At 38.1% G+C, this 20,938-nt stretch overlaps 1 protein-coding gene across 4 annotated transcripts in view; it reads right to left on the bottom strand.

Annotated features, from left to right (window-relative positions):
* The window catches only part of VCAN (versican), a 114,979-nt gene that overhangs the window by 82,577 nt on the left and 11,464 nt on the right, over positions 1-20,938 (bottom strand). For all 4 annotated transcript variants that reach the window (XM_087761539.1, XM_087761538.1, XM_087761540.1 and 1 more), the window contains 3 exons: positions 15,164-15,535; positions 2,954-3,128; positions 2,719-2,846 (listed from right to left, as the gene is read on the bottom strand). In XM_087761539.1, the coding sequence (XP_087617665.1) occupies positions 2,719-2,846; positions 2,954-3,128; positions 15,164-15,535 (675 nt within the window). The remainder of the gene's footprint in view (positions 1-2,718; positions 2,847-2,953; positions 3,129-15,163; positions 15,536-20,938) is intronic.

Genomic DNA, 20,938 nt, shown 5'->3' with positions numbered 1-20,938 from the left:
GAAGTCAATGGTAAAACTATAAAGGGAATTCTCCACTCTTCTCAGATTCATCTTACTGCCACAGTAAAGTGCTTCTAGTAGCAATGCCATTATCTATTAACATAACAAAACACGCAGCCATCATTTATCACACTGTTTTGTCTCACACCCTCTTCAGTGAAAAAAAACCATACAATATGTACCAGCCTAAGATGAAGTGTTCTCTCCCTAATTTGAGAGAAAAGATTCTAGAACATCTTCATAAATCCATATTCTGAGAATCATTTAGATAAAGGCTAGGTGAAACACACTTTGCCTTTGGGAAGGACAGTAATGAAACTCGCAGGCATCTTTACCTCCTGCAGAGTTTCATTCTGAATCTGTACCCATCTCTATGAGCATTCTGTTACCATACAATGGGCTTTGTAACCGTCCTGGAGAGTTTCAATGGATCCCAGAGGTGAAGTGGTCAATCATAGTCTTCAAGTCAGACCTACAAGCCCTTGTCCTTGTAAGTCTTTAACCCTGGTCCCAGGCTATGGAGCCTTTAAGATAAAGGCTGAAACTGCATTTGCTTTAATCAGTTTTCCACAAGAAGTTACTGTGCAAGGAAGAACGTAAAATGAACATGCATATTGTTACCTGGTTTGAGAGACCAAATCTCCCCAATATTCTGTGCTTGCTTATATTTCTTAAATGCTGAAAGTTACATATCCAAGCAGATCACATTACGGCAGCCCAGCTGACAGGCCACGAACACATGCATATGTTTAAACAGATCATCACCCACAACAACTGGACAGAAATGTATAGCTATCCAGTGAGACAAGGCAGTTCATAAATCTTGGTAAATGAAATTTTGTAACAAAGAAGAATCAATTAATATTCATGAGAAATTGAAATCCTATGCATGTGCATCTTCACCAAAGAAGACGGCACAGTCTCTGCAACCTCTTTGAACCTCGTGACCTGGTTCCAGGTTGTTCTGAGCACAGAACACTAGCCTTAGTGAAACAGGCTTCAATTTTGACTTTTTTTAATTTTTATTTTTAAAAGCTCAGTGAAAATAACTGACCCTGAGAAATTGCTGGCTCACATTCATCCAGGATAAGCTTCTCTATATTAGTTACACTTCTCTGTTCTTAAGAGGGAAAGGAACAAGGCATTGCTCTTCATCCAGGAACAATACAGATTAGTGAAAACATCTCTTTGTAAGCTAGGAAAGACCCAAACTGAATTTGAAAGCCTTGATTCAGAGATGATTTAGTATTCAATCCCATCAAGGATTGATGGAGGATCAATGTTATGAACTCTACGTGTTCAGATGTGCTGCTCACTGACAGATATAGATGGAACATAAGTAAAATTAAGAAAATGCTGAGCACTAACAAAATTCTGTCACTTAATTTTCAGAGTTCCCAAGCTTATATGTTCTTTGAGTCTTTGCAAGTCCTGTATTGCTTGTATTTTATAACTCTCCAAGCTGACAAGAGCACTAAACTAAATGCATATCAGTCAATGATCAGCCCAAAAGATATTTAATTATGAACTATAAGTATTTTGTTAGAAAGGAACAGTGAAACTGGTATGGAATAAAAACCTGTCAAGACAGAAGCAGTGTGACACACTCAGGTCACTACAGTAAATGGAAAATGTACTTTGGTCCTGGTTGCAACGTATTTCTGTACCAGAATGAAGCTCCTATGTGTATAACCAGCACAAAGCCAAAAAAAAACCAGGCTACAGGACAGGAAAGGCTATTTCTGCATTTATATTTTAAGTATACGTATTTAACTAGTCACAGTAATGTCTAAGCATAAGGATATCTGGTGTCTGGAACATAGCTATAGGCCCAGTGAAAGGACATAGTTAAATTCACTTCCAGAAGAGAGATTATAAGAAACAATTACAACATCACACCTGTAACACAGAGATTTGTGCATGCTAGAACTGCCCAATCACAGAAAAAAAATGCCGTATTTTTCGTTTTACCATCAAACTCTTCATTGAATAAAGACCAATCATAGACCCTAACCATGGATCACAAGGTACCATGGGGTTCACAATATGATCCATGGTTCACAGTCACCATGTGGCAGAATCATAATCCCTCTGCTGAATTACAGGTGTTTAATTAGCAGCTTTTGCAAAGACTATAGTTGTACTATGGAACTGCAAAGAATTTTACTAAAGAAGATCCAGATTCCTCACTGGGAAGTTTTTGCTTGTTTGCTACTTTTTGATGCTGAGATGCCCCTTTTTTAAAGAGATATTATTAAACTTGGATTGCAATTAAATATCTGTCTAATTTTTGCCACGGACATGTAAAAACCTTAATTACATGCTTCACGAACTGTAATACAGTTAGCACATGTCCTATATCCATCTTTATATATATATATTTTGTATATATAGTTTCTCAAACCTTAAATGCATTTCTTCAGAAATCCTTTTATAACATTCAAAAAATAAGATGCTTCAACAGCAACTTTTGTGAGATCTACTGCACTAACTATAGCAGCTTTAAACCTGACTGTCTCTTTGTAGACTCCACATTCTCCTTTAATTAAGGCCTGCTAGACCACAAACTATAGGTTCACTTCATTCAGCAGTTCTCTTCAGATTCAAAACAGCCAAAACTTATTTTACACAGAATTTCTTATTTCTTTGCCTTTTTACATTAGAATCTCCAGTCATTTTTAAATTTTGCAGTTCAGAGTAAATATGGACCTATCTTACCTTCCATGTGTTCCACATAGCAATACACATCATAAGTTTCATTAGGAAAACGGCGCCCATATGTTCTGACTCCTTTCTTTCCCATTTTATCTCCAAAGCAGCCAATTCTTGGATGTCTAATTGGATACCTGAAACGCAGCATGCTCGTATTATCATAAGTCAGCATTTTAAGTCTATACAGGCTAAGCATATTAATTTTGCAAAACTGTGTCAAGGGGCCTTTTAAACGTCTCACCTAACAGTCTGGTCAGACAACCAGCCAGCATCACATTGCTCAAATCCATCTTCATAGGCTGCTTTCAGTTGTTCTGGGCTTGCTATGACAGCACCGTTGTCCAGACAAGTCTGCTGAGCTTGTGTAAAATTCAGAGTATACCTGCTGGTTGCTGCACGATAGTGAAATACAACACCTGAAAAGACAAAAAACTTACATTAGTGACACATTTTGCATTGTTTCTGCAACCATCATCACATTGTAACTTTACCTAGGTATTGTTACAATGCTGAAAACAGATGGGTACAATAAAAATAGTAAAAGGCTAAGAGATATGCTGTAATATAAATGATGTCCCCCCCTCTAGTGGCTGCTACCAGTAATTATAGAACACCTTATGTTAATAATAGTTGGTGAAATTATATTCACTGCACACACAGAAAAAACTAATTAAACCATATGCGCATTTTCACTGCTGTATTACAAAAAATCGTGATCAAAAGGGAGAATGAATGCTAAAATATGTCTATGATATCACACATAGTTACCTGGACTCTTCCAGGTCCCAGCGCTGGTCAGCTAATTGCACTGCAGGCAAGGTTGCTTATGCTAACAGCGCTACCTGACATGTTGGCTTATTGGCCTACATGACACATCCAATTGCGAGTCAAACTGCGTGACCAGAAAAAGACTAAGCACACCTAGTCCTTGGAAAAAGTGGGCTTAAAAATAGACTTTCTGAAGCAGCCAGCTGCAGTAACTGCACGCAGAAGTGCCAATAGCGACTGGGGGATCCCTTGAGTGCTCGAGGTCTGCTAGCTGCAGTGAGACATGTGACCGATAGGGACACAAAAAAAATTGTGCTTTTGATGCAGATTTGATAATCGGTGATGGCCCTGATGTCTGCTCCTATGCATCAAAGCTTATTACAAATATAACATTTATAAATATATGGCTGTTGGTCAGTTTTTCATAACTATGTTTTCCTGCACACACTACACACGACACAGACAAAACAAAGCTTGCTTTTATTTGGGGCCTTTCTGGTTCTGGAAAGAATCTCGACAATTTCAAAAGTTACTTGAGCACGTCAGACATTTGGAGAGGGAGACCTAGAGTTAAGATGGTTTTGGTTAGGACAGGATCTCTCTAGAAGCCACATTCTGTTTTCTATATATACATAATTCCCACTGAATTCGGCAGCAGCTGCACATGCACACCTAAAACAAACCATAAAGGGCACCAACTCTGAAGGGGCAGAAAACAGATATCAAAATCACTTCCCCCCTATTGCCAGTGTCTTTTGGCATCAAAACGATGTGCCCTGATGATCTCTGAAAAATAACATTCAATCTCATTTATTGAACTCTAAAATCTTCAGAAGCATTGCAACACCATAAAACATCCACTACAGAGAATAGCTACAAAGCAAGAAAAATAAACCATAAAATGTTCCTTCTCTCTGATGATTTTATTGGAGTACTTCACGATGAGGAAATAACATATTGTAATACAGTTTGGGGAAAATGGTGGCATTGTAGCAATAATGAATTTAAAAACCAGTCTTTGTTATTAAAGCATTGTTGAAAGATGGAAGAAGTCTGCTAATTTACGAGTAAATAGAAATATGGGTAACTTAATAAAATGTTGATTCAAGAGGTTCCAACATACTTATAAATACTTTTTCTCATGCAGACAAATTCAGTAAAATTTTGCTACTTATCAAAGGCCTGGATATGGCCAATAAATAGAAAATACACATTTTTCTTCTTGTTGTCATTCACTAAGAAAGTTTCTGAAATTAAAATAAAATACGTTATTGGAAAACTACTCACAGGTAGGTTAAACCTCAATCATCAGACACCAATTTTATCAAAGCTACGGGCAGAGAAACAGGAAATAGAAGATGAAACCCTGGGAATCCCCATATTTCATCATTTAACATGGAGTCACACAACAGCTGCAGCCACTAACTGGAAGTTTACAGACCACTAGCATCCCCATAAAATGCCTTTTCAGAACCACTGACAGAACCCATCATGAGCAGTACTTCTTCCAAGCAACAGTGTAATTTCAGCTTCAAATGGATCCAAGCGGTATTTGGCAACAGTGACAAGTGAAGCATACACCCTGAAAAATTATGGCTGTGTTTATATTACTAAATTAAACATTCCAGGTGTCTGCTATTCAGTCATCAAGACTGTTAAATTGTTAGATTTGTTCACTGCATTATTTGGCCCAGGCCCCACAACACCCTTCCAAACAATTTCTGGGCAGACTTCAGGAGCTAGCAAAGACCAGGGACAACTTCCAATGGGCATCTTCATCCTATGCTGGGAGCCAAAGGAGCATAACAGCATGGATGGGAGCCACACTGCTCCAGACAGCCTCAGTGCTAAAGCACAGCCTCAAGCACATTTTCTTATTAATATGAAGTATCTGTACCAGGAGAGATTGAAAGGGAATGTCAGAGAGTGAGCTTTACTAGCTCCTGTATCCCTGCATTTTCTCTGTTATAGGTCATCCTCCATGGCCTGTTTAGGGCAAAATTACATACCATTTACATTGTCTTAAGATGTGCAAAACTTTATTTATACATATATGTATACATTTATACATGTCTGTGTGCATATTTTGGTTTTGTGTACCCTAAACAACACAGTCCTTTACCACATGTCCAACACAGAGCACTACCTCACAACATAAAAAGAGTTAGGCAACAGCAACTAATCATGTTTGGAATTTAAAAGCTTAAAATAACAAAAATACGATTTGGAGATTTTTTTTTAAAGCTGTGGTATGCATTAAAATACTTATTTTAATATATTCAGAATTTAGTAACATTGGTTGACACTGTGAGCAAGTTATCTGCTGGTATAAATGAGCATTACTATATTCAGTGGTAGAGTAGTAAATAAAAACCTGAGTTCAAGTGACCTGCTTGGTGTTCTGGGTCTAGAAACAAGAAATGGGCAAGTTTTACAGAGCTCACAAACAGAAGCGGATAAAACATTTACCCTGAATCATAAGTATGAACCCATAATAATATTCACAAGCTGGGAATCTGGCTTTACTGCATATTATAGCTGAATATATACAAACATTTTAAACCTTTTTTTTTTTTGTAGAGTTGGTGTTTCTGTAGGATACAATGTTTGACATTGTATAACTCAGGGTCAAACCAGAAATGCGCAAATATGTGAAGCAATTTGTTCATTTGATTTGTTGTTTTAAACGTAATTAAAATGTATTTTATATGAATTTAGATTAATTGCCTCTTTTTGTTTTTGTTTTTTTTTTGTTTCGTTTTGTTGGGTTTTTTGTTTATTTGTTTTTTCCAAGATTGCTTAACTGATCCTATATAACTACAACTGAGCACAAGAGCACTGCTTCTCAGTACAGCCACAAAAAGGTTCATTAACTTAGCAGGAGATGGGAAAATATTTTTCTGAACTTGTATTTTTTTAAGGCTCCCTACTGCTTAAATACAGGAGTGCATTCTCCACAACCAGCTCTCTTGTCTCTCTTTTCTTCCATGTTGGAAGTAACCACTGCCCTTCCTAACTGGCATAAGTTTGGGATCCCTGTGATATCTGAAAAAGGCAGGACTAAAGAGTTAATATCACCGCCAATTTAAAGTAGCTTTTGCAGTGCTGAGAAGAGCCTTTGGTCATTTGTAAATCCTGGAAAGGAACTTGGAGAATGCTTTGTTCTCCTCACCCTGATCCAAAAGGTAAACTTCACCTATTCTTAGAGTTGAAGGCTCTTCCATTTCCAGTGAGGAGCTAATGGACATAAAAGAGCCTCCAAGATGAATGGGAAGGAGGACGTCAGTATGTATAAGCCTGTGCAACAGCTGCAATAATTAGAATACCCCCTGGGGCTAAGAAGATTAAAGTGCAGGACTGTCATTGTTTCAGTTAGACAGAAAGAGAGGGGCAAAATCCATTGTCCGAGTTTTTGCACTTTAAAACATTTGTAAAGGATTTTTTTCCCTTAGTCTATTTCCTCTCTGAAAGAAAGGGCAAGAAAGGAGTTGTCCTAGGAACAAACAAAGCAACTGGAAAACAGACTACAGCAGTATAATGTTGTCACTGAACATCTGGCAAACAAAGTCAGTGTAATTACAGGAAGGAGTAGCGGTGTCTGCAAGAAAGAGCACTCACAGGAAAGTAATTTGTAGCATCCAAAAATTCACTTCTGTCTGAGCAAGAGAGAATGTCTTTTAATCATTTATATCTGTCTTAGACCAGAAAACAAAAACATAAAGTATTTCACTTTTAACGAACTAGGGCTTCCACAGGTTAGAGCCTGGTTCTGTGGTTTCACACCTTTGGGTTGCAACTTTGCTTTATTACTTGCCAGGGTATCATGCAGCAAAACCTCGTGGAACTGCAGGGGAAGGCCTCCTGATATGGCTAATAAATTACAGTTCACTAGTGAGCTCACTCTGCTGCAAGACGCACCCTTGGAGTCACATAAAGCCTGAATTTCAGTTGCATCACGCAGCAAAGATTATCTAAAGAGAAAAGATTATGATGGTAGTAGTTGTTATTCTGTTAATTTTTATGTTCAAACTTTAGCCATTGTGGTGCAGATCACTGAAATAACCCCCAACCCACTGCCAAAGCTACCACACGGTTTGGTGATCCTCCTTGCCTTTAATGCAGAAGACAACTCACATTACAAGTACATGCCAAAATAGAGGTTACAGGACCGAACACTGTATGAAAGGAAGGAGTAGGGCAGCATTTTAGGCTTCCTGCATGAATAATTTATTTGTGTTCCTCATTTGAGGTTTTGCACCCATCTTCTGACCCCTGTCTTAGGCCTTGGCAACCTGGGAAGCACAGGCTCGCCTTGCATCAGCAGGAACTGCCTTGCCAAACACCTCAGGGAACTTCTCATGGGGAGAAAAAGTGCATACCAACCCCTCTGCTTTGTCAGACCCAGTGCCTCCAGTGTTCCAGGGCCAGAGACTTCTTGCACTAACTCACATGTTGCTCCTCTGTGCAAAACCTCTGTATCTGTCCTCACAGAGCAATGCAGTTGCATGCAGGTGTACACGAGTTCCTCTGACCAAGTTGGTCCAGATAAGGAAAGCGATTGATGCTGAGCTCTACCTGTATTTTTCTTAGGGGGCGGACTTCTTTACTACATCTGTATTAATCTCTGAATACACAGTGGGATCACCTGGCCCATGCCGTTATCTCTGCACAGCAACATACTAGGTCACACAAGTGTTCACTGAGGCCAAGGCACTGCTATTAAATTAAAACTACTTAAAAAAAAAATACACAGCCTCCTCATACTGGGGGATGACCAACATCCTAAAACCAATCTAGCCATTAGTACTGGCCTCTGCTCTACCACCCTGCATGCGAAGGCACACCATGCGCTGCCTGGGCTCAGAGATCTCCCATCAAAGGTCCTCCATCCAGCCTGATGCAGAAACCCCACCAGCCTGCCCATCGGCTGCCATGTTGCCAGTCCCTACATGAGGGACATGGCAGCTTGATCAGAACATTTGCTTCCCTGTTCCTGATATGCATTGAACATAGACCCTGGGTCTTTCTCACCCAGAAATAAATTTCCCTCTCCCATCCTTTGATGGTCACTACCCATTGTGCTCTTTCCTTCCCAGCTACAGAATTCAGAGATTCCCTGGGATCCATGATGCAGGAGAGTAAAACACAAGCTTAAAAATGCAGCAGCCCATGTTAATTTACTTAGCAAGGAAGCACGGAAGTTCAACATCAAGAGGCAGTAAGGTTTCAAGACAGATAAATCTAAAAGATTAAATAAAAGCATCTCTTCACATGCCATACTTAAAAGATAATGAAGGGGAGTTCTGGCTGTAGAGAGAATAAATCAATTAGGTTGTCAACACACAATCTCTCAGGGCTAACAGCACAATTGAGTGGCAGCGTTCCCACATTGGAAACAACTCCCATTTATTATCATTATAATGCCTGCAAGAAAGAAGAGTTTGCATAAAAATGAAAATGTGAATTACCATCTACTCTGCTTCCCTAATTGCTGCTTCTTTCCATTAACAAGGTCAGTATTTTAAGGCTAGGATTTTCTTTACTGGCATTTAAAAAGAAAAACAAAACAAAACCAACTAAACTAAAAAGACTAAAAATGTCTCTCAGACTCACAGCAGAATCACACAGAAATTACCAAAATGAGACCCATGAAAACAGTGGTCTCCCAAAATATCAGTGAGGAAAGGATAAAGTGTTCTCACTATTGGTAAAAAATTTTCACTGACAAGATAAGAAAAAAGAACAAGAAAACTGGAAGGATCTCATTTGCCACTTTGATCCCTTTAAATCCAATCATCTCCAAGGAGGATAACAAAAATCAGCTCACGAGTGGTTTGTTCAGATTTTTTTCTTTTTAATTATACTTGGTTATACATGTTATTTTTTACTGCACAATATCATAGCACCACAAAAAACAAGAATTTCATTAAATATTCAAATATGTTCCAGAACAAAGGGTACTGTTACATTGCACTTCTAGGTCAGCTTTTTACAAGGTATCTCAAAACTATTTTATACAAGTGGACTTTGTTATAACTAGAGAGAGGGAATAAATGTGGACATAGAGAGCTACAGCAATGCTTTTATAAGATCCTTTCTGGGATGCAACTCTTGAAAGTTTGCTTTGCCTAAGGTCAGAAGTCTAGTCTAAACTAGTCATCTAAATCTCTCTAATCGGTGACCAGGGATATGGACTGCCAGAGAGCTCACCTCACCCAAGACTCTCATCAGAGAGGAGCTGAAGGTAGCACGAGCCTGTACGTTTAGATTAGACTAGGCACGTGACCTTAAATTGTCAAAGGCGAAATAAATCCCACCTTGACTTCACGTTTCCTGATTTCAGACTTGGCATCCAAGTCAAGGTTGTGAAATTGCATTCAGTAAACTATTAGCAGGCAAGCGAACACTTGGGGATGATCTTCAGAAGGTATTACCTGCTGGTTGTCAACCTCCACCTTGTTCCCAAATGCCTCTACTGGGATACAGTGAAAACCCACCGGTGTCCAAAAGCAGCTTAAAGTGGGAAGCTCAGTGTTAGCTACTGAGAAGGGAAAACCATCCTTCTTAAGTATTTCAAGGCTCCTGAGACCTGACATTTTCAGACAGCAGTGGCAAGGAAACAACTAAGAATGAAGACAAAATAACATTAAGGATTCAAAAACTGTGAGGCCAAGAACTCCTAATGTGAGACAGTTTGACTTGTGGGTTTAGTAACAGCAAGAAGGGTCAGAAGAAAAGTTCAAAACAGTGTAGAAATATGAAATTAGAAGAGCTGACAAAGGAAGAGTTGCTCCTGAGAAAAAGGGAAAATTTCAGAGGGACGTGCAGAGAAGGCAGAGAAGACAACACGTGGAAGTAGAAAAGAATACGAATGACATTCTGCATATTTCTCTTCTTGTAAGGAGTTGAAGCATATAACACTGTAATACTGTTAGATCTATTTTGAACATAAAAACATCTCTGTCTGAGAGGTCGATATAATTATAGCAGCAACCAGGGTGTAAGGAAATCATTTACCACTATTAGTAACAGGAAAGAAGGTATCTAGTGTGACAAAACTGACCTTCTGCACGAGCCTGCAGACCTGTTGGCACTGGTGCTGTCCCCTGCCTCAAGGACAGCTCTGCAGTTGCAAGTAATGAGCACAGCAGGCATCTGGCTGCCCCAAAACTTCCTGTGTAGGCTAAAATTAAGTGTTTCACTCCTCTATCCTACACTTTCACCAGCTATAAAATGAAAATAGTAACATATAGGGTACAGGTCAATCTAACCCCACTGATCTTAGAGATGAAATATGCAAAGCACCTGATAGCCCATGTGAATGGGTGCTCTCGCTTGATTTTGGGATTAATAAAGGCATGTAGCACAGCACGTAACATGGTTACTTGCAATATCAAAGGAACTAGATTAAGTGACCCAGCATGTCCTTCTAGTCCTACTTTGCTATGACTTTCCCAGATCAGATCCCCAGGACTGTACACGCAACCAAGTCATCCCAGTTAGTAACATGAACACAACCACTCTTATACCCGTAGTAAAAACAAGGCAGTTCAGACCTGGCTTTAAGCTGAGCTGTTTAAACAGAGTTCAAATCAAATTATTTCACCTCTGTCACAAGCTCATGATGCATATACATGTAAGCACTGCTCAGTGGATACAAGACACCATGTGAAGCCACAGTGTCTTAGTGATGTCTCTGAGCTCCTAGTGAACAGAATACGAGCAGCTATTGATACCCAAGTAGTTAGCATAGGCTTTTCCTATAACCAAAGCAAAGAAAAAGAGCTGAATTATGGCAGTTTCCAAGATCCTGCCATTCTTTAGAAAGATTTTACCTGTCAAAAAAGGATGTAGTAGAAATATCCAATGTAGAGACAAAGGCAACGTGGGTGATTAAACATGTATATCTTCCTTGTGAGTTACAACTAACTTAATCAGCTGTGGTTAAGTGATGGCTTAACCAGGAGTCCAGTTGTAGATACTAAAAATTTATGTATGCTCAAAAAACAAATGGAAAAAAAAATCTGTGCAGGATTGTCTAACATAAAGCCATCACCTCTGCTGCAGGAAGTCCACAGGTGACAAGTCTCTGACAGCAATAGAGTACGCAGAAAAAATGGTTACGTTTGCCATTTGGTATCAGCTATTGCTGCTTTCATTGGAACAGGACACTGCAACCAACAGGTCTTTTGTCTGAAATGGTACACACGTGAGTTTGGTTTTGGCCTAATTTGCGAGGAGCATAAATTAGGCAACGGCTGATTATATTAAAAACAAAATCTTCTACTCAAACCCTTTATAAATAATCCTATGGCAAGGTAAGAGTCAATGCTGAAGCATTTTGGGTCATAGCACTTAAATACAGGTTTGTCATAGTTAAAGAAGGCAGTTTTGTATTTACATCCCATCTTGGTAAAGCTAGTATTTATACTGTTGTTAGTAACATATAAATCTGCCTTTTCTGAACATCGGAAGTTCATTTGGCATCTAAAACCAGCAAATTAACTGGATATTTACATATAAATTATCAAATTTGTCTGTTGTGATAGCAACACAGAAAAAAATAGATGCACAATTATACACATCTTTTGCAGACAGTCTTGGTCTTGAGACTCAGGCAAAAAAAATGAGGTATTCAAAGTTTTACTGTTCACTTTCAATGACTAATACTAACTGTTCTTGCACAGCTTAACCTGGGAAAAACTGTATGCTACAGAGAAAATTATTCTTTCTTAGAAATCCTATTTTTCTTTCGCAATACATTCCATCACTGGTAAAATACAATCATTTGATGCAGTAGCATTTGGTTCAATAGCAGTTTTATACTCCTAACATATCTAAATGAAAGGATAGAAATGGCAATTACAGTAATGTTTTTCTTATTCAAGTTAGCTCTCCCAGTTAGCTATTATCCTACTGACAAAGGTTCCTTTGAAAAACAAACGGCACAGCTGTCTAAGCTTATCTACCTGGCTTCATTGATGCTGGAATGTGCTTTTTGTTTGAAAGTTTCAAATGAGGGAATGCCCGTAAAAAAAATGGAAATCCTGAATATATCTAGAACTCAAGTCCTGCATTGGTTTAAAAATACCCAAACAAACAAGCATACAAATCCCACAAAGTTATCATAATAACAAAAGAGCAATTTCACCTACTTCAGCAGAGCGATGCAAATGCTACTTCATTTGGCCATTTCTGAGAAAATTATTAAATTAAACTTAACAGACATAACAGTGTTGGCACTTAAAGAAACATAAATATTTCTTTCTAAAGCATTAGTAACATTTCTTCCCACACCTAAATTGCTCCACACAGGGAATTTTGCAGAAGCTTCCTATCTTGAAATAAAATGATTCTGCTTCACTTTAGGGTTAAGCTATATGATCAAGCAAGTACTACTTGAGCCAGAGTTATCACTTGTCCTGCATACTTTTAATCCACTGAAAAGCTAAAGCAACACATGTCTGCTTGGTACTCAGAGAAAGAGTGCTACACAAATGCATTTTATGTTTCACTTGTGATGAGCATAAAATGTGCAGAATAGCAAAACTGGCGATAATTTTACCAGGACTTCATGGGTTTCCCTGCAAGCACCAGCACCAGCTCCCCCCAGGAGAGCTGACCAAAGCACAGTGCTGAACCATGCTAGCCGTCAGCTCTGACGTTGCCGCAATTAACGTGGAAAGATCCGCGACACCATGCTAACCACAGGCAGCGAAGAATGCACAAAGAGAGTGTACAGAAGATCACGTCTCTCCAATTGTTACGACTTTGGGGTGCAGATTCAAAAAGAAAATACAATGGAAATAAAGTACATTTGGGACTTAATGGGGTTTTGTGGTTTTGTGTTTAAAAAACCCATAAAGCCTTACTGAAATGAGGGCAGATTTGAGCAGCAACATTCCTATGAAATCCTTACGAGTCTGATAAATGGCATTTGCTTACTTAATGTAGAAAATGGAGAATGGAGTGCACAAATAACAATCTAACAATGTTATTTTCCATTTGGGTCAAGATCTGGCTTTTTTCCCCTCCTGAAATTTTGACATTAAAGCAATCACGGAAAAGAACAGTTGCAGAAAGAAAATGGAGTATGTGAAATTTTCTTTCAATTAAAAAAAAATCTGATCAGTTCATCTCATTTCAGTGTTTTGCAGGAGCACTAACTACAGAAGCTAAAATATTTCCATAAATCATCAGATATTTTATTGTAGTAAACATCTGCTGCTTCTGGATATAGATATGTAGTCAAGGGAGCACTTGAAAAGGAATAAGGAATGCCAGGTACACTAGTTACTGGCAAGTAATGTTCAAACGGGGATTTCTTTTGCTTTTGCCATTAGGACTAAACAGTTTATTAAGTTACTCAGGCATTAATGCTTACACTGATTTATTGTATTTCCAAATTAAGACTATACCTTCAAAACCTTTCATTGAAACAATGCCAAAAGACTGTTCAAGTTAGGTTAAGCATATTGGAAGAATAATGCAGTATTAAGCTCACAAAAAAATCTTAGCCAAAGCTATCATTTCCAGCAGCAGATATTAATGTTTGTTTTGGGATTCAGTCATTTGAGTTCAATACTAAACTTTCAAAAAACACCTAAGTGCAAAGGAGTGCAAGACAGAATCCAAACTAAGGCTCATACGAGCTGGTACATCCACACAGCAAAGTGTTGTTCTAAGCACACAGAGTAATTTGGGTCCAGAATTTGGAGCTCAGGCTCAGTGCCAAACTGACGGGGCTATAGAGCATTAGGCTCCGGAGTGGTCTCTACACTGTACTTATCATGCTCTATAAGCAGCCTCTTATGAGAAAAACACCTATAGATCAGATGCTGCTTTTGCTACTTACATGGTTTTAAGAGTCTTGTCTATTCTATCTCTTTACATGTACACTTCTTCCCCTCAAAGTTTTGGAGGCTATTTCCTTATAGTCATGGCAAGCAAACTCTTAGCTCTGGATCCTCCACATGGAAGAACATTAGCAGCCACCTGCCTACTTGTTTTCCTGTATCTTCTGACAGATGGGTTTCCTCCTACCTACCCAACCTTTATTACTGGGACAAAAGAAACTCCTCCTTTGTGCTTGACATTCCTATCACAGAAAGAGTGACACCCAGTTTTGCTGGCATTATGGTTTTGTACATTGGGTGGCAAGATAGCCCAGCCACAGCTCCAGTAGCAAGGCACTTGCCTCTTTTCATCCTACACAAATAATTAAAGAGAAACTGCTTCTGTCTGCCTAGTCTGTCTTCTTGTAAGGACACTGACATTTTCAGACAGACGTATTAGTACAATATGTACCATGTTTCAAAAGGGCTGGTTTGAGCAAAATTCAGAGGTATCTCCTAAAAAAAAGTAAAAGAAAGAGCTTGTCTTGCAAAGAATATAAACCCAATCCAAGTACCAAACTACTCTGGGAATAACTGAACTGCATTTGTTCCAGGAATCAAGAGTAGTCTCCTCAAAGGTGTAAGTGAGAAATGAGAGAGCTATGGATTGGAAAAGATTCAGAAGAATAAATAAAAGACAGAAAGAGAATGGGAAGAGTGAACAGTTAAGGAAGGGCAAATTGCTGAAGATGCTCCTTTAAATGCTCTCTAGTTATATGTTAATTACTAACTTTTACTGTTTTAACTGGGATCACTGTTGACTACAAATGAAATAGATAAATCCTTACCCTCAACAGCCAACGATACAATGCCTTGTGTGTCTTCAACTCCGTACATAACATCACAGCGATACACCCCTGCATCACTTGCACGCAGCTTAGAGAAAGTCAGCGAAGCATCACCAGTCTCCTCTGAATGGGTCGGAACAGACACTCTGTCTTTGTAGCTTTGACCTATTTTGATGTTGCCGTTTTGGGCCACCAGGACTGTAGATTCTTTTGCATCTTTTCCACTTTTATCCAGTTCAACCTTTGACCATTTGATTCGAAGATACTCAGCTGCATAGCTGGAGGATATAGTGGGTGTGGTTGAAAAGAAGCATGGCAGGACTGAAGTCCCAGAGAGGGATCCCTTTACCAGGGTTTTTTTTTCTGCTTTAACTAGAGAAAGGGGAGAGGGGGAAGAGAAAGGAGAAGTCACATTAGTGAAACAGTGAAATCAGACACAAATACATTTCATTGTTATTTAATGATTCACAGATGTGCACAACCTGAAATACATGAATCTTAGCTGATTTGTAACAGGACTGATGAGTATAAGCCAAAAAAAAAGTTTGCACCAATATCCTAGGCTGCTGATGGAGCCCTTTTCTGTTTGGGCAAATTTAATTCACTGCTCTCTGACTTATTTTCTCCATTTGTTACAATTACCATGTTACTGACCTTCTTCGGAAACTGTTTTGAAATTTTAGATGACAGATGAACTGTAAGAGTTGTTATTTTACTTCATAGGAGGAAGACCACTCTGAGGGAAAGATGACGAGTTACCTCGCATCTATTGCTGGCCAAAAGCATGCATACAGGGGAGCTACTACACCTTCCCCTACCTCACAGTAGCTTGTTCATTTGCTCCTGTCCCAAGAGTAAAACATAGCCTATGACTTTTAATACATGACATCCCTTACTCCATTATTCTTTCAAGGGTTAACTCTTTCTATTGCATACATGCTGAAACAAAAGCCTTTCCAGTGAGATTCTCCCAGATAGTCATTTTTTTTAAATTATTTCCTTGTAGCCTCAGGGACTTTAACAAATTGCAGAAATAAAGTATTTCAGGATGTTAAATCAAAGAAGGAAGTAAAGAGCACAGAAAGTCCCTACTTGGCTCAGACTTGACATGATAGGACCTTTATCATTTTTTATGACATCTCCAGCTGCAAACACTTTACAGTGAAATGCTTCCATCTGACAATATCCTGAGGGGAAAGTTGACTACTGTTCATCCAAACTGCACACAGCAACTGCCTGAAGAGAGGATTTCTGTTAGATTTATTTTTTTATGTGATGTTACTTCACCACACATAATGGCTTAATGAAGATTAAAAGCTAATGCACAACAGTGTCTATGTTACCTCTTTCACTGTCCTGCACTCTAACATTTTTTAAAAGGTGGAACATGCTGATCATTAATTTGAAGTGAGCTAGGATTCATAAATTTTTGAAATACAATAACTTCAACTACTAGCCACCAACAGAGTGATACATGAAATAGGAGACATGAGCACATGAAAATTATCTAGTTATTTACCTATCATCAAAAATATCACCTCTCCACAGAGATTAGAAGATTCTGGGGGGAAAAAAAAGAAGGAAAAAAAGGGGGGGTGGGGGAAGGTAAAATTGCTCATTTAGTTGATTATTTTTAACAGAGACAGATGAATTTATAGAGGATAAAGTATTAATAGTATTATCTAAAAAGGTTCAACAGAACAGGCCAAGCATTTTAATAATAAAGTACTAACTAGAAAAAGAAACTTTTTGTTTGTTGGACTGACCAAGGAAGACCCAGAAGTTTGAATGGAAGTCCTCAGGTCCTTTCCATCCATGCCTACCTAACTAGAAATTCTTGGGAACACAATGCAGATACACTCAAGATGACTGTATCAAAACTGATTAGACGAGAGAGAGTACAACAACAATGGGGTAGTGCTGTGTCAAAACAGCTGCGTTGCACCCAAAGTTCAGCTGAAAAGTTCACATAGAACGGCACTGTCTGAGCACATTTACCAGCAAGATGCTCACTCTGTGATATTCATTCTTCCATCAACTCGTAAACAGACCGGTGATGGTACAACTCACATTTAATAGTCAAACCAACCAATCACTTCATCCACTTCAGGCCCAGACCTAGCAAGAATGTATTTGTAAAAAAGGGAAAGACAAAAACAGGTCCAATACAAAATTAATGACTGGAGAATTCACAAGGCTTGAAGACAAGCCTGTAGAAGTTACTGAAGACTAAAGATTATCTCAAAGGCTTTGATTGCATAAACATTTCTTTAGGAAAAAAAAATTTCCATTGAGGGTTTTTTTTTTTATTTCCATAAAGAAATTAAAACTCAACTCACCTAGAGTCAATTGATTGCTAAAACTAGAAAGGACTGGTTTTATCCTGAAGACATACAGTCTTGAATCACCACTGCCTTTTATATCACCTTTAATTTCTTGAAACTTCACTGAGTTACAGTGGGGTAGATATAAAGAAACAGACTGAATACTCAGTCCTATCAGTTCTGATGGAATTACTGCCAAATTGCACAGGTGGGAGATTAAAATCAATCTCAAAATATTTAGTATTTATTATGATCTCTTGTCATCTATATACATTATAGAAACTTCTTAAATGAAAAATGGCCTAGTTATAATTATCCTGACTGACAGAATTTTAATAAACTTTTGAGAATGCTGTTTCTGGTTATGACTGATCTGGAATATCAGCTCTGAACCCTGAGGAAACTTCCTCTTTAAAATTTGTGTCTTCACATCAGCAGACTGAAACCGTTGGCAAAAAATATGTCACTGTAATATGCAAACTAGATTTCTCCTAAATTCTGCTACATTCAGAATAAGAGACCATGTAGCTACAAACATGCCCATCTAACTGTAGAAATCATTACAAAACACTACATAAAAGCTTTGTTTTGACAAGAGGGGAGAAGGTTTTCCCTGCTGAAAAAAAAAAAAAATTTGGCACTGAAATGTAAGATTAAGTGATGTTCTTGCACAGTTTCAGAAAGTTTGATTTGTTGCAGCAGTCCAAGTTAGTTAGTCAATCAGAATTTACTGGCCAATGCAGAAAGCATCAGTATCTTCTGCTAATCCATGTACCCCTTTTGTTCCTTTAGCATTTTCCCTATGCTTATACTCCATATTATGTGTCCTTTTCAGCCACTATCAATGGTATGTGATAGACTATTCCTTAGAGGGGACATGGAGGGCAAAAATATGAACAAAACATTTTGTAACTGTTTGTAAATGGAACACAAGATGAAAAAAGCAGGTATTTGCCAACACAGTTTTATACCATATCTCCACCTCACCATGTAGGACCTACAATACTTATAACATCATGTACTCTTAAACAAGAGGATGATTTTGAAATGACTAAGCTGGTTGGCAAATAATATAAGGATTTTTTTCTGTTGCTAATTAATATGTATCACTCACGCATAATTAGGGAAAATACATAGACAATAAAGAAATAACATACACAGCTAAGTCCAAATCACCTCGCCACAAACATATATCTTGGCAGAACTCCCAGCAAAATCAATGAGAGATTTGTACAATATGATGGGACTACAGAGTTGGGCCAAGACCAGCACAATGCAGTCAGATTATGGGCAGACTCAGCAGATAGCGTGCCTTAGCAGTTGGGTATTTTTGTTGTCTTCCCCTGTTTAAATATTAAATATCTCCAGCACCAGAATAAGTAGCAGGAACAGAATGCAGAATGAAAACTTCTCCCATGCGATGTCCTGACAGAAGACAGTCCTGTCAGGTCTAACTTACTGGGTAGGATTTTGCCACAACTTATTACTGTCTTATTTTCTCCAAATCTAAAGCTATGGCTATGCATTTGTATCAGTTTATCATGGGGATGATGGCATGTGGCACACTCTTTCTTTAAAAAAATAAAAATTCCAGCTTGACTTTTCATGGTTTTTTTCCTCAGCAAAACTGCCTTAGGTCCTCCCAGTCTACCATTTCAGCGGCAAAGTCAACTTATCCTACCAATGACATATAGCTCGATATCTTTCTTTTGAAGTGGGAGACAAACTACAGAAGAATGTCTTGCTTGAGAACAAAGTCTCTTTCCCTAGAATTTGTACATTTTTTTCTGTTGTAAATGTTACAAAACCCTTAAAATAGAAATCTAAAGAGGGGGGGAAAAAAAAAAAGGATAGAATTCTGCCCTTTTGTATTACATTAACCATAATGACCAGACCAGTAGGTCTGTAATGGACAAGAAGTCTGAAGAAAATAATGTCCTACATGAAGCGACACTGCTTAGTGGAGCAATTTTGCTATTAAGCTTAACTGAACAGAATGTTGCTACTGAGTATGCAGACAAAAACCACATGCTTAAAGAATAGAAGATTCTATTTATTTTAAGCCAAATTTATGAGATAGAAAAAACTGAATCTCATTTTTCAGTTCATCAAAAACCTGCCTAGACATATGGTATACTGCCCTGCCTATCAGCAGCAATAGAAAGGATCAATGAAATTATGTGTTCTGTTAATCTGACTACTAACACTGAGTCTAAGAGAAGTCTTTTCATTAACCATAAATCTTTTAATGAAGATAATGATAAATTAAAATGAATGCACCACTTACTTACACAAATTTGTAGGAAACTTTGACAGCAAAGGTAACAGATTGAGACCCAACAAAAACCCTCACTGAGTTCTTTACCAGGTGATCTGTGGTCTGAGCAACCAGAATAAAAGAAGGAGGCATAGAGTGATGAAGAACCAACTACTTTCATATTCTGCAAGAAACTCACAGGAAGCCATGCCACTGTAAATATCAGCTGCAGAACTCAACATAACATATGCAGACATCATAGGCATGCACACATATATTTTATAGCACATATAGAACATAAACATGATCAGATAAACCGATGTTTAAACGAGTATATTATTCATATACCTTTGAAAGAACATATCACACACTGCAATCTAGGGGATTTATACTGTATTGTGGATTACAGGGCTTTCATGAAAGCATACTCACTCATGGCATGATAAACAGTCAATTAAAATGGATAAGATAAACACCAACACTGATCAAAATCACAAGGTCCAGCTTGTAAACTACAATATCCTAACACCAGCTAGCTCAAAGTGAGTAAATGCCATGCTAGCAGTAGGTGCAAACCTTGCTCATGAACTTCTGTCATTAATCCTTCATGTGTACCGGAGCAAACAGCAAAGGTCTTGCAGAGGGGCACTCCTGTGACCCCAGAAGCTTACACCGTATTTCCTGCTACCTTCCTGACACACATCTTCTGAGAATTTAAAGTCTTAAAGAAGCCATGCAAGACCATTCTCAATTTGCCCTCAAAGGAAAAATACTTCTGTTGCTACATAAAATCTAACGAGCATGCCATGCAAACATGCTAGGTATTTATGAATGTGACCATTCACAAAAATGAAAGTGGAAGAGAAAACAAAGACGGGAATAATGATTAGTGGTGAATGCATAAAACTTTGCATGCTTATATCTTGCTGTGTTCTAAATTAAGCTTCAGTTTTGTTACAACTTAATATTAAGACTGACAGATTCCAGGATTTATACTTCAAAACTAACTGCTGATTTTGACAAATTTCCCATATGACTCTTGAAAACAAAATTTTAAACTTTCAGAACAATTTTGCCTGAAAGTTTTTTAAAGGAAATGTTGCGATGCATCATATTGAAGTGACTATTCAATTAAATTTAATTAAATCAAATAGAGTGATCCAATCCATTGTGGGAATGGAAGCATGGGAATTT

This window comes from Nipponia nippon, unplaced genomic scaffold (assembly GCF_047370975.1).
Source record: "Nipponia nippon isolate SJK-2023a ecotype South Korea unplaced genomic scaffold, ASM4737097v1 scaffold_24, whole genome shotgun sequence".
Lineage (NCBI taxonomy): Eukaryota > Metazoa > Chordata > Aves > Pelecaniformes > Threskiornithidae > Nipponia > Nipponia nippon.
This window is presented reverse-complemented; position numbering and strand designations above follow the sequence as displayed.